The sequence below is a fragment of the Pelophylax lessonae genome (genome assembly GCF_965119305.1).
Source record: "Pelophylax lessonae genome assembly, chromosome: 12".
NCBI classification, from domain to species: Eukaryota; Metazoa; Chordata; class Amphibia; order Anura; family Ranidae; genus Pelophylax; species Pelophylax lessonae.
Window position 1 is genome coordinate 115,890,124 of NC_138779.1, and position 15,660 is coordinate 115,905,783.

General features: G+C 41.2%; 1 protein-coding gene across 4 annotated transcripts in view; it reads right to left on the reverse strand.

Moving 5' to 3' along the window:
- Positions 1–15,660, reverse strand: part of LOC309567903 (myocardin-like) — a 78,943-nt gene that overhangs the window by 24,342 nt on the left and 38,941 nt on the right. For 3 of the 4 annotated variants that reach the window (XM_082273428.1, XM_082273427.1, XM_082273430.1), the window contains one exon: positions 4,589–4,654. In XM_082273428.1, the coding sequence (XP_082129554.1) occupies positions 4,589–4,654 (66 nt within the window). Of the gene's footprint in view, positions 1–4,588; positions 4,655–10,576; positions 10,797–15,660 lie in introns of those variants that run through there. The other variant, XM_082273429.1, reaches the window with a different exon arrangement.

The following is a 15,660-nucleotide window of genomic DNA, read 5'->3' on the forward strand; positions in this document are numbered from 1 at the left end:
ATGTGAGAGAACGGAAGAGGTTTTTATGCACGAGGTGGTGAGAAATTCCTCCAGTTCTACCCTCCCTAGATTCTTGTCCAGCTTAACTGTGTTCAGGACTCTACCCACTCCGACTGCACCTAACAGCACTTTGACCACTGTGTTTCCACCACACCTACAGGAGCCCTTGTTCCATTCCCCTTGCGGAAGACTTTAAAGGAATTGCTTGCGAGCATACTTCTTAATCGGAAGCTCAGTGATTTCATGTCCAGTGATGGCAATTTAGGAACTTCCCATACTTACCTGCTGTTTCAACCAACACACAATCATACTGCAAACACAAGCAGAGTTCCACCCAAAAATGGAACTTCAGATTAAATGCTTCCTCCCCGCCTCCAGTGCCACATTTGGCACCTTTCAGGGGAGATGAAGGAACGGGTACCTGTTTTTGACAGGTACCCTTTCCCACCCCCAGGAGACAGCGCCGCGGCGCTGTCCTTTGGAAGTTCGGCCCCTTCCTTTTTCCTACAATTTCCAAGCGCAGCACGCTTCGCGCATGTGCAGTAGCAAACCAGCTGTAAAACTGAAAGGCTTCACTGCCGGGTTCCCTTAGCCTGAATGGCGGCAGCACCCGAGAGCCTATGCTAAAATCGGCTTTGGGTGCCAACATCGCAGGAACCCTGGACAAGTAAGTTCTAATATTTAAAAGTCAGCAGCTACAGTATATGTAGCTGCTGACTTTTAATTTTTTCATGGGGGTGAAACTCCTCCTTAACACACTCTGTAACTGCAAGAGCTTTGGACCAGTACATTACATGGCTTTTGACTCAGAGTTGAATTTTAGCATTGCTAGATATCTCAGATGAGGAATGGTGTCACTTCTATTTCAGGAATATTTCTGCTTGAGTCCTTAACTCTTTAGAGAGTAACTGTGTGTATGAATGGGTGCGTGCACAGCTGCATATCCCCTCAATAGACAATGATGTCCTTATTTTTAACCAAGGTGTGGTGAAGGCTAACTCACTGCTGCTTATTTTGTAATGTACAATTTTTCAATAAAGTTGTTTTTTCTTCAACCAAAGAGTTTCACAAATGTGACTTTCTTGGTGGACAGTAGTCCTTATTTCCTTCTGAGTACAATTAGTCTTATTCAAAAATATTTTATGAGTTGTTAAATCAGTAACACCACTGATGGGTACGAGGTGAGCTTTACCACAATTCACCCCTTTTACTGTAAACGGATTCCAGTACTGGATTCTGCAGTTGAATGGATGGTTTCTGGATCCAATAAGAAGAGTTTTATCTCTGTGATTTGTCCTAACAACAGTCAAGGATTTTTTTTTCAAAAGGGTTAAAGGATAACTAAACCCTAGAAAAAAAAGTAATATACTGCACATTGTAGTCCTTAGATGTGGTGGCTGTATGCATTTACTAATACAGTAATACAGAAAATTCCTGTTGATCTTGCCAGAAATGCAGTTTCATTGTAATTTCCCGTGGGTTGCACAGAAGCATATCTTCCCTCCTAGCCAACTTCTGCAAATAACCAATTACCCTGCTGCCCAGTGCCCATGTAATGGAGATGAATGGAAAAGGATATGTTTGTAGTGAATATCAGGAGAGCAGCTCAGAGTAGAAACCATTGTTCTCTCCATAGATAAAGTGGAGGAGTGACCACCCATCCATTTTTTTTGGGAGGGGGCAGTTAGCAATAACGTTTTTGTAAATGTTTCCTTTCTGTGACCCCCATGGAGGAGATGTTGCCTCACGTCTTTTTGTTTCCTCCCTGTGGAACCTAAGGGGTTAATCCTCTGCATTGTCTACATATGTTTGATCCTGTCTTTGCCTCTGATCCTTCTTTTACTATCTCCAGTCCATCTCCTGATAGTACAGAGCCTTAGGGGCACTCTGCACATGCTCAGTTTAGTGTGTATTAATAGAGTTTTTTTTTTTCTTTTCTTGGGAGAGTGCATGTGATCAACACAAGGCCAATCAGCACTGTCCAGACAGAGGGTCAGGGGTACTGCAGCCTCACAGGACAATGAGGAGAGTAGAATGAAAACTCCTCCTACAATCTTTAACCAGAAACTGATATAAGTCACAAGACTGCTATATACTGCTGCTGACAAAATTATTTTCGCAGTTTATATTTACTAAAATAATAGCATTTCCATGTTCTTTGTATTGTGGGAGACCAGATATAGTGAATGCATGGTCCTGGGTTTAGTAACACTTTAAGGCCCCTTTACACCTCTCCATTGCGTTGTATTGTGTGAAAGGGATGCCAGCTTACTACAACATGCAGCACTTTTTTTTTTTCAATGCACTGCACTACAACACTCACAGCACCCATCTGTGAGTAAGCAAAAGTGTGTTGGAGTGTTGGGGCGCATTGCTGAAATGCCTGGTATAACACACAATTTACATTACTGCAACACAAATTTGTAAAGCCAGCCTAAATCTCTTTTCTATCTATGAATGTCAAATAAAACTATTTTACATAAACCATCTCAGAGGTTTAGTAGCCTTTTAAAAGTCCAATTTTGCCATGCCCAATACGTAAATTTACAGGTGACTGATGTTTTACATTTTATATGTGATTCAATTAAATGTTTCCTGTTATGTATTCGGCCCCCATGTGCTAAAAGTGTATGTAAAACCCAACAATTATATTCTCTTATTAGCTTCCTTTTTGTCCAATAAATACAGTATGTGGTTGAATGTTTAAAGTGGTTGTATACCTCAGTCATAAAATCCAAGCAAAGTACATGTATCTGTAGTATTTTCTTGTCTATCTTCAAAGCTCTAAGTGTCGATTCTCTCTGGTGCTTCGTTCCTCTGTTACTAGCATGAGTCACTTCTGAGAAGTTTTCCTGACACATGAGATACAACTTGTGATGGGGGAGGGAGCTCAGCACACATCTTGTCTATTCAGAACACAGCTCTGTATCCTTTCTTCTTTCCTGTGCCCTTTGTGGACAGGGGTGTGTCCCTTTCCTCCAATCAGCTCTCATACATTGTAACTGTAACTCTCCACACCCTCCTCTCTGCTCCTGAGAGATGCAGAATTATTTTATCACAATTGTCCACTTTTGAATGGATGTAGGGAAGAGATGGCTGCAGATAAACATGTAAAACTTATGTAGAAGAATTAGTTTTATCTCTTTGTATCATCTGAGACTATTAACTTCACTGGGTATATGGGAGGGTTTACAACCACTTTAAAGCGTGTGTGACCCTAACATGTCTGTTATGTGCCTGCTGTACCGTGTATTTGTATGATAAAATATACTGTTCTCTTTGTATTGTTTCCTTTATGTGAAATCCCTGCTGTTCCTTCTAGTCCCCTTGCTTTTCTATTAAAAACTGACCACACTAAGTAGGAGAGCACACCGTGGTCAGTTCTCTAGTTATGCTGGGCACTCAATGTACTATCCTTCAATGATCAGACTTGTCCTGACACGCCCCCGATGCACAGCCATTCACTGGCAAGCTTCGTGTGCTGCTGCTTCTCCTCCTCCAGCTCTCATGCAGCTGAGAACAGAGGGAATGTGATCACTTATAAAAAGGAGAAAAATGTATTTATAATGTTTATATCTATACAAAAATGTGTTGCCTTTGATTTCTATTTTAAACTGAATTTATAAGGTGTTTTATAAGGTGATTGTTTACAATCGCCTTGTGAATTGTTATATTTGTATAGGCTGAAAAAATACTTGTTGAGTCAGTAATTCAGAGCTCTCCTGTATCCAGTGCTTGCTTCCTGTGTTGTCTCAAAGAGAGTAAACAGAGCTGCTGATCCTTATCTTACAGCTACAAAATGATTAGCCTTTATGTAGTGGAGATAAGAGAAAAGGAGGATTTGAGTATTTTGGCTAAAGAAAAAGGGCAGGGCTGACACCACTCAGTCCACATAAAATGCTGTGTGATGTAAGCTCACAATTGAAAATTAAAGTGGAACTTCACTCTCTTAATCAACATTGATTATTTTTAATCATGCCGCTAGCATTAGTAAATAGATAGGAAAGTGTATCATATTTACTTGTTTTAAACTTTTTTTTTTGTTTTTACATTTCATCTACTTCCTGGTTTCCTGCCTAGGCAAATGATGTCATACATCCCAGTAGTCTTCAGGAAGAGAGTAGGAGGGGGTTTCTCAGCTAAGCACAATCCCCTGCATGCATACTTAAGCTAGGGCAGGAAGTAAATGCCACATAAATTATTTGCCCTTACTCAAGATGGCCACAGGCAGAAATGCTAGGGGGTGTTTTTCAAAGTGATTTCTCAGCAAAATAAAGGATGGAGACATGGATGGATGGGGGAGTTTTCTTTAAATATTAAAAATATATGATATAGTGTTTTTGGTTTGTGGTGTTCAGATGCAATAAAGATCCTCTTTAAGAGTAGAGTGCATTTCTGACTAACCAACACATAAACAGATAAAACATGGGGAAATGTGTATACATTTGAAGAGATAATCTGCATCTGTTTTTTTTTTTTCCCTGACGTACATTTTAATGTGTTCCCAACATATTTGTGGATATTTTGCCAAGGGAAAGCATGTGTGGTATGTACAGTGCTACGAATTCGTTTGTCACTAACAACTTACGTGGGATCAGGTTTCGCTCAGACATTTGCTCTTGTGAGCGCCGATGTTGCATTCTCAGTTGAAGGACTAAAGGAAAGCAGAGAAGAGTGAAATTAATTATTTTAATTAAAGCAATGTCTGGTAACTGGTACCAGGTTTAGTATTTTTGTTTTCTGCAATTTCTAACATGTTAATTTTACTAATGCTAAACCATAAAAAGTGCAAGATTATTAATATGTTCATGAATAGAGAAGAGTAATATGCTTGCATAACATGATAGATTTACTCATTTAATAAATACACAATACACTGCGATACATGAAATAATCAGTATACAAGCTTTGTGATATAGTAGATTTGTAATGCAATGTTTAAAAAATGAAAATTGAAGAAAGCCCCAGATGACCCCCCCCCCCCCTTAATCTCCTTCTGCACACACCTCTAGATGTCTCCCCCCATTAAGATACAAAATTACCGCCCCTTTCTGGAACCTGCATTATATAACCTCCCTTTTTACTACACTCCCGGTTTCGGCAGTTTATAGATTATTAGTTACTAAGCCTCAGACATAGCGATATTCCACTCTTTTATATGCTCTGCGGCCTGCGAGCCTACATATTTTCTATTTCTGATTTTTCATGTTATTTTGATCTTCTTCTTTTAATTCATGAGTTTATTGTACTTACCACTGTTGTAAACTCTGTTGATACAAATTCAATAAAACATTTTGGAAGAAAATCGAAGCATATTTCCACAATTACTCCTAAATCTGAGCTCCAGGATTGTTCAATACTTGTGCTAGCCATACACGTATAGATTTTTGGACGGGAATATTCTTTGAACATTCTTTGAACATTCTTTGAATATTCTTTGAACATTCTTTGAACATTCTTTGAATAGACGAATGTCGTTCGAAAATTGTCTTTTGCTTTCAACATTTAATTTTAAAATGAATGTAATTTCTGAACGATTACCACATACACTGCCCGAAAATTCGTTGATCGAGAAAAGTTTTCCCTTCTGCCCCTGCAAATTTTCCCGTTGCTGCAGTCGAAAAAGGACATCGATTTAACCCCACTAACGATTAGAAAATCAAACGAATTTTCTTGAAACGAAAATTTCCGGACGAAAATCTATACGTGTATGGCCAGCATTGGTCCCCGCACTGCAAAAGGTTAAATGCTCATTAAGTCTAGGATTAGAGGAATAAGGATCTCCTCTTCTCTCTGATGCTCCAGGTTGTGGGTTGGCCCTGACCTCATGCACCATGCAGTACTATTGGTCCTGCATTGTATTTGATGACATCAGCATGAGGGGACCAGTCACACAGTGGGAAGGAAGCCTGATAGAGGGAGGAATAAAATAAGTATTACACTTTATTCCTCTACCCCTAGACCTAAAGCAGATGTGAACATACTATGTTATAGTCACTTTATATTACAGTTATAACAATGCAGGCACCATAACTGCTTTTTGATTAATTTCAGAAATTATCGTTCTTAAATGTTTACCAAGGTTCAAAGTTCTGTCATGTGACAATGCATCTGCCTGAGAGAAGCTGCAGACTGTGCTTGAGCAGGGGGTATGTTCAGAAGGCAGGCTGTGATTGGTTGGGGGTGTGTGCCAGTGGCATACTGTAATTTCGCAGAGGGCCAGAGGGCATGGTGGCTGAACAAATTAACAAATCAGGCATCCTGTGTGTCTGCACAGTGTCCTGTACTTCTGAATAACCAGCCAACAAATGGAAACTGACCAAGCAAGAACACATCAGCTTCCGTGCTTTGTGTGGTCAGTTTAGAGCCAAGGAAGAAAGGTGACTGGCAGGATCAACCAGGTACTTCAGATTGAAGATGTGCATGAAAATGATAGACACGATTAATTAAACATACACAAAATTAGGGTATTTAAACATGTAACCATTGCAGCATGGGGACCCTACTGCAAGGGCAATTTTCATCTACTTGGAGTGGGGCTTTAATATAAAGTAAGCGCAGCCGTGGATCAGTATACTAAAATACTGGAATACAGTATGTAGATGTAGCATCAAATATATTCTTCTAATTATATGCATGAATGCTTACAAATGTGTATTTATAACACTTACGGGTATTCAGCACCTTTCAGATAAATTATATTATTTACTTTGTTTTCTCCCTAGAAGGTTTTAACTATTTTTGTTAGGACATCATCCATGGTCATATGTACTTACATGACTTAGGGACATTTCACCCTCATGCACTTCTGGTGTAGTTAAATACATGTGAAACTGAATGCAAAAAGTTTTATTGCATGTACTCAACTTAACTTAGCATCGCTTGTTCCATAGCGATTATGTTCTTCCTTGTTTCTAAATATGTTTCACCCATCTTAGCACCCGGCTGCTGTCTCCCAGGCTTTGACCAGCCAGTGTAAAAATGAATTGCACTCCTACAGCTCAGTCCCACTACTCAGTTACCTTCCATTGTATAAATCCATTCTTTATCTAAAGCCTCAGATTTTATTTTTCAGCTCAGTTTTTCTTTAGGGCGAAGTTGGGGGTGGTACAAAAATTGTGGACTTTTCATGCAAGGTCTACTTAATTGCGTTGTGGACATTTTTTCTGCATGTTTGAATGGACACACATTATTTGAAGGCATAAATTTAATATATACTGACTTGACATAACCGACTTGAGTGAGCAAATGCTTACATTCAATGGCGTCTGGCACTTTGGAGAGGTGTTCACTTCATGGATGAATTTGTACAGTCTTCACTGTACAGGGCAGATGGCAGACAGCGTGTATGGTGTCGTGTGGGTGAGCGGTTTGCTGATGTCAAGGTTGTGGATTGAGTGGCCCATGGTGGCGGTGGGGTTATGGTATGGGCAGGCGCATGTTATGGACAACGAACACAGGTGCATTTTATTGATGGCATTTTGAATGAACAGCGATACAGTGAGAAGATCCTGAGGCCCATTGTTGTGCCATTCCTCCATGGCCACCACCTCATGTTGCAATATGATAATTCACGGTCCCATGTAGCAAGGATCTGTACACAATTCCTGGAAGCTGAAAACATCCCAGTTCTTGCATGGCCAGCATACTCACCGGACATGTCACCCATTGAGCATGTTTGGGATGCTCTGGATTGGTGCATACGACAGCATGTTCCAGTTCCTGCCAATATCCAGCAACTTCGCACAGCCATTGAAGAGGAGTGGACCAACATTTCACAGGCCACAATCAACAACCTGATCAACTCTATGCGAAGGAGATGTGTTGCACTGCGTGAGGCAAATGGTGGTCACAGCAGATATTAACTGGTTTTCGGACCCTCCAGGACCTCCCCAATACAGTAAGGCTCTTTCACATGGTCCGCCTCCATAGGTGGATCCGTGCTGCTCAGCGGGGATTCGTAAACACAGATCCCCGCTTAGCAGGAAGGTGACAGCTCCCTCTCCGCTCTGTGTGCGGAGAGGGAGGTGTCAGAGCCCCATGCATCTCTATGGGGGACTCGGATGAGAGTGGACCGCTTGTCCGCTCTCATCCGATCCTATCCGATCTGATCCCCTGGACGGAGGGAAAATAGGGTTTCCATCTGTCCGGATTTCACACACAGGATCGGATGCGGATGGCAGCGGGTGTCAGCGGACATGTCTCCACTGACATCCGCTGCCCCATAGGGATGCATGGAGCATCCGATCAGATCCACCTAAAAAACTGACAGGCGGATTGGATCGGAGCGCTCTTGTGAAAGGACCCTAAAACTGCACATTTTGGAGTGGCCTTTATTGAGGCCAGCCTAAGGCACCCCTGTGCAATAATCATGCTGTCTAATCAGCATCTTGATATGTCACACCTGTGAGGTGAATGGATTATATTGGCAAAGGAGAAGTGCTCACTAACACAGATTTAGACAGATTTGTGAACAATATCTGAGAGAAATAGGCTTTTTATGTACATAGAAAAAGTCTTAGATCTTTGAGTTCATGGGTGGCTGAGAATATTAATTCTGGCCCTGAATTCAGACTTCAATACCATTTTTATAAAACATTAATGTGGTCTTAAATAGCCACTTAGGATTTGCAATTTCCAAAAATTCAGCATAGTGCATCATTTAAATTTACCATTTTTAACCAAGAATTTTCTATTGTGGAGGATGTGAAGGTTCCCACTTCATTTACTCACAGAAGTGTATCTAAGTCTAAAAATATAATATTTTAAGTCCTTATAGCGGCTGCATTCATTTTCTTTCCACATTTCCTCTATTGTTAACTGGTGATCCTGCCAGTAACACACTTCCTGTACTAGTGTGACAACACACTACACTGAATATATGGACCATTACATTAAGCTAATCATACTGATATGGACTGGAAAGCACCTCCCCCTCTCCTACTTTCCAGAACATTATAGAGGGGAGGGGGGTTGTAGTACTCACAGGTGAACTGGGAAGGCCATTAAGTGCTGGTTCACATTTGTGCGATGCGGGAACGCTGCGAATATACAGCGTGTTCCCGTATCACATCTGCACCCCTGGCAGTTCACACTGCCATATGCGATACACTGGGGGTGTCAATTAACCCCCAGATAAGATCGCATATCGCAGTGCGATCTGTAAGTTCGCACAGAATCGGATCGCACTAGTGTGAACCACCATGCGATCCGATTCTGCTGGGATCTGGAGAAACTGGTAGTCAAGTCAATACCTTGAACTCATTGTTGTGTTCCTCAAACTATTCATAAACAATTTTTGCAGTGTAACAGGGCACACTATCTGTCTGAAAGAGGGAATACTGTTTCCATGAAGGGGTATACTTGGTCAGCAACATTTTTTAGGTAGTGGTACATGTCAAGTAACATCCACATATTTGACAGGACCCAATGTTTCCCAGCAGAACATTGCCCAAACCATCACACTGCCCCTGCCCGCTTGCCTTCTTCCCATACTGTATCCTGGTGCCGATTCTTCCCCAGGGAAGCAATGCACATACGATTAATCAGATCAGGCCACCTTCTTCCATTGCTCTGTGGTCCAGTTATGATGCTCACATGTCCACTGTAGGTGCTTTTGGCTGTGGACATGGGTCAGCATGGGCATCCTAATGCGTCTGTGGCTACACAGCCCCATACACAACAAATTTTTTCTGCTTTCAACACATCAACTTCAGGGACAACAGGTTTACTTGCTGCCTAATACATCCCACCAACATTTAGACGCCATTGTAACTAGATAGTCAATATTATTCACTTAACCTGTCTGTGGTCATAAAGTTATGGTTGATCGGTGTCTTTTCTCATGCATGGTCATAGTCTTTCCATAGCAAAAACTGGTCCCCTTCTCTCCAAGTAAACTGATAACTAGACTACTGAAAAGGCAGAACGTATGCCAGAAAACAAACTGTAATATGTAATGTAGGGAATAACCATGTAGAGAAGGTTATCTTACACATTGTCTGAGAAAACATACATGAAAGGATTTCCTTCCTTAGGAAAGGAATTTTATTATATATATTCTCTTGTTTTTGTCAAATGAACTACTAACGTTTAGCAGTTGGGTAAGACTAGCATTTGGCTCCTTAAAAGTCCCCAGGTGAGGCTGAATACAGTCACTGTAATTTTGAAATGTTAATGGACATGGTGCCAAAACCCATTTGCCAGTCCTGAACATATCCATCCATACATCCATTTTAGTGCTATACTGTTATCAAGCTGCACTGTGCCAGCAGCAGGCTGGAGATAGAGACTGCTGGTCCCATACAGAATGTACCAGTTTGGGTCTCTGGTGGTCCAACATGGTCAACACCCCTTCCCTCAAATGGTGTTTTTGATTGGAGCACTGTGGAGCTGAGCTGTTGAACCACTGGAGACCCAGACCACTGTGGATAAAACCAAGAAGAACACATCCTTTACTTAAGCCAGCCTAACTGCACCCCCCCCCCCCCCTAATAAAATTGAGATTTAATATTTGCCCCTTTTAGGGACCTCTTTAACTCTTTTTAATATGTTTTATATAATTCTGTAAGCTTACCATTCTCAGTAGTCTCGTTTGGACCAGGGCAACTCTTAGACACTGGCCTTTGTAAGCTACCAACTTCTGATAACCACTTGCACTTTTTAAATAAACCCAGCAATGTTATAAGGATACGTTTTCCAGCACTGTAACAGTGCACACCAGCCACTTTCCAAGCAGTGTGTTAAATTTCAGGCCAGCATTTTTCTATAGGTCTGGGATGGCATGGAAGGCCAAGGAGACATAGTAAGACTGGGTCATGTTCTATTTCCAGTAGCTTCATGCTCCCCGCAGTTGTCCCTGGCCAATGTTTTGCTGAGCAGCTGAATGATTTTAAGTGACGGGGACTTCTATTTATTTCAGTAATCTGATCAGTCACCCACTCCCTTTTCTCTCACTCCCCTTTCTCCAAACCGCACAGAATGAAAAACAAATGATAGACCACTTCATTGGTCTAAAAAACATGAATTCCTCTACAGTACAATTGTTTAAACAACTGAAAAACCTGAGCAGATGATAATGTACAGCTTGCAACTAAAGATCCAGCTTTTGTAATGTAGAATGAGACGTGTGCCAGGTTGAGGACTGCAATTTAATGCCATCTGGTACCATTTTGCTTTCAGCAAAGCAGCACTATTTCCAGGGTGTGTATATCTGATACAGGGTATGCTGCTGTCAACACCTTTCACTATGAAACAATATGTAAGTCATAAAAAAATATAAGCTAGGTATGATCCTGCTATCTTTTCTGCAGACCCTAAGGGCTCTTTCACACGGGCGGAGCGCTCCGTATGTCCGTATTTCATCCCATTTTTTTGTTGGTGATATACGGACATAATGCATGTCAATGGGATTGTGGATGTCAGCGGACCATCCGCTGACATCCGATTTGTGTCCTTTCAGTTCTGTTCCGTTTTTTGGAATGGAACAGAACCCTATTTTTCTTCCATTTAAAAAACGGAACGGATGCAAAATCGGATGTCAGCGTTATCATCCGCAAACGGATGGGATGATATGCAGACATACGGAGCGGATGACACAAGTATCACCCGTGTCCGTGAAAAAAAAAAGTGCCGCAGCGGAATAATAAAGTTGGAGCGCCATGTGAAAGAGCCCTAAGGCCCCTTTCACACATACGGCCTGTTCAGTTCATCAGTTCAATTACGTCAAATGTATCAGTTTTCCATCCGTTTTTCATCCATTTTTCATCCGTTTTTTATCCGTTTTTCGTCAGTTGTCATCCGTTTTTCGTCAGATGTCATCCGTTTTCAACCGTTGTCATCCGTTTTTCATCCGTTGTCATCCGTTGTCATCTGTTTTTCATCCGTTGTCATCCGTTTTTTGTCGGATCGGGCATTCATCCGTTCAAAAAAACGGACATTGACGGAAGCGGATGAAAACGGATGTTAACGGATGATCATCAGTTGTCATCCGTTTTTACATAGAGATACATTGATGTCCGTTTTTAATCCGTCAACGGATGGATGAAAAACAGACAAACGGACAGCATGTATGAAAGGGGCCTAACATATAACAGACATAACAGTGCTCAGGTGGGACCCTAGAGCCATGAAGTCTTCCACTGATAAACTGCCAGCCACTACAAACATGGTTAGAAAAAAATAAATATGTTGAGTAGTTTACCAGTGACAATGTTCACTCACTGTACTGATTCTATGGAGAAGATTTTTTTTTTTATATTGGACTGCTCTCATTATTTGAACTACCAATTTGTCCCCGTCTCCGTATCTTGGAGGGGGGTATTATGTATTTCACAGAGGAAAGCTAGAAAGGCCGATAGCATTGTTTGAAATTTCAATTCGGTGTACAGGTTACAAAGACACTGCATTTCTGTCAGGATCAACAAGTATTCATCCGTAAGCTATATCAGATTTGTGATGAAGAGCAGTAAAGCACATCCATGTATAGCATTGCAAAGAAGGAAGCAAAGCCGGCACATGTAATGCTCAGATCAGTCTGCCCCATGTGCCCATGTGTAATAATCGGCTTAGTGCACTGCTAATGAATGTATTGTAAAACATATTGTTTGGAGAAACAGCTTTTCCTTTTTATAGCAATTCTTTTTCCACCATCCTCCATCTCGTGAACTCTTTGTTGAAATATTATGTATATATTGTGACCTGTCCAGCCACGTCTTGTGTCTTGTCTTGTCATTTCCCCCTATAGCAGGGGTCTTCAAACTATGGCCCTCCAGTTTTTCCGGAACTACAATTCCCATCATGTTTAGTCATGTCTGTGAATGTCAGAGTTTTACAATGCCTCATGGGATGTGTAGTTCCCCAACAGCTTGAGGGCCGTAGTTTCAGGATCCCTGCCCTATAGGGATCATAAAGTCCTGCCACACTCCTCCGCATGACAGAACACATCTGTTTTTGCTGGAATTTTTCATCAAAAGAGTATTTTGAAGAAAAACTTGTGTAACACAATGTAAATTTTAATATTTTAATCAATATTTTTTAAATAGTCATATTTTCTATCACCTACAAAGATGAAGCTTTGACATTTCAATAAGGTTTCAGATGATAAAACAGTTACAGTTATCCATGCTTCCCTTAGGAATATAATCTTTTTAAATGTTTTTTCCCCCATAATTTAGTGCTGCCACACTTCTGTATTATTATCTATTTGTCTGCTCCTGATGCATGAGTACCCATCCCTAGTGCTGTAAATACAGCCAAAAAGAAGATTACATTGCATTGGGTTGGCAACCCGCTGGTTCTAAATCTATTTTAATTTTCATCATTATTACAAAAATCCATGGATATGACTACAATGTTGGACACCTCTTTCAAGGCAAATCAGGCATCACAATCTTTAAGTAGAACAAAAAGCTCCTGTAAAATAGTCTAAAGGATTCCCAAAACTACCGTATTTTCCGGCATATAAGAAGACCCCCCTAATTTTCAAGTTAAAACATAGGTTTTGGGCTATACTCACCGTATAAGACTACCCCCCTTCCGAAGCAAGGCAACACCATTGAAAAACATCAGATTTCTCATAGCTCTCCAAGGTACCCCAAGTACTGTAATACAAGTAATCTCTGATAATATTGCCAAGATACCGTAAGTATAAGTATTACCAGTTGATGTAATCTCAAGACGCTGGCTGTGTGGGAATCCTGTACCGGTATACCGTATGTACCGTAGCTTCGGCTACATACTGTATACCGCGCTGAGCCAATCACAGTGAGCGACTGTATGTAGCTACACTGTATGTAGCCGAAGCTACGGTACATACGGTATACCGGTACAGGATTCCCACACAGCTAGTGTCTTGAGAGATTACATCTACCGCTAATACTTATACTTAGGTTACCTTGGAGATATTATACTCGGCGTATAAGACGACCTCCCATTTTTGGGGGATTTTCTTGAGGTTCAAAAGTAGTCTTATACGCCAGAAAATACAGTATTTTATGCAGCAGAGCTGGTCTTAGGTTGCCACCTTGGACTTGGACAGCATGAGGAGGACACAAAATGGTCAGCACTTGTAACCTATTTTGCTGAATTCACGGCTTATGGGGGGGGGGGCAATTTAACCCATTTGCCTTGAGGAAAACAATTACCTGGGCCCTGCACTGTGCACAAGCCTCATAAAGAAAGCAAAAACTTCCTTTACATTCCCTGGCTGAACCTAATAACCCATTGTTTGTGTCTCACATTCTCACCCTCCAAGGCACTGCAGCTCACAATGGGAGGGTTTAGGCAGCCAAGGCAGTACTGCCCATCCATAAAGCAGTGGAGAGGGCTGGTTGTGGAAACTTCCTTTAACTGACAATTCTGTGGAGCTCTACCCACAGAGGAACTGCATGGTAGTTTGTGTTCTCGGATCTGTGAGCAACCTTGGCCCCTCAGACACACCAGGTTAAGCAAATAGAAACCATAATACTGTTAAAAGCACAAATATACATTTTCTGCACACATAATTCAAAATTAGTAAGTAGATACCTGACTGTGAACAAATAGGTTTTTGACTTATAGCCACATCCAGACTTATAATGCAAAAAGGCACAGTCTCCCAGTAGTGAGATACTGACCAAAACAAACATGGACTTTAAAGACTCAATATGGGAGATCACACAACATTATAAAAAATATTAAATCTATTGTTCAACATTAAAATTAAGTTTAAAAACATAGGCATAAATGCCTCCAGAACATCCACATAACAGTATTACATGTGAAGTACCGGAAGTCTATCCACATATATACATAAAAGCAAGGTGCCAATTATAGGACTGTATGCTTCCAGTAGCCAGGTCTGCCAGGTCAATGTTTCACCAATCCTCAGCTTCTTCAGGACCCAATATGGCAGGGCAGAGCAGCACTAGGTATATTTTATAGAAAAAAGTACATAAGAGTATCAATCACACATTGGTATAGAGAAAGTAGAACTAGGTGTATTGTTGTGGGTTATAGGAAATACCTTCATACTGTAAATGAGCCAATATAGAATTCAGTAAGAGACAATACACTAGACAGAATGCTCATTAGCTGGTAGAAGTGATACCCATAAATCAGCATAAAGCAATGGTGTGTATAACATTAATCACAATAGCAAATGGTGCTGTGATGACTGTCCAGCAGCCAGGGTACTAGTCTGCTAGAGTGCACTCTTAGGATGACTATGTTAAGACATGGGGTTATTGCAGTGGTACTCCTTACTATAGGCAGTAGATTAGGTCTTTGTAGAGCAGCTTATCTAAAGTAACAGTCCTTTGCCCTAGATGTTTAATTGGCTAGCAGTGGGGCCCAGTCTTTATGGTGGTGCACATAAATACAGTCCTAGTAAAGTTTGTATACACTGGTATAGGCTGCAAGTCCATTGTCCAGTCCCTATATGCTCAGCCTCTGCTAGCAGCAAACAAGCTAATGGCAACAAGGCCCTCTCACCAGATCCAGAGAAGCAGCCGCAATGATCCCACTGTTCAAACACCCTCTGGATTGGAATGGCATAGCTCCAGTCCTCAGAGATTCTGTGAACTCTGCAGCAAGAAGGTGTGTCCCACCAGTGACTCAGTCCTCAGTGTCTGTGCACTCTGATCCACTCTCTCTCTGACCTCAGTGCTTAGGGCCCCCGAT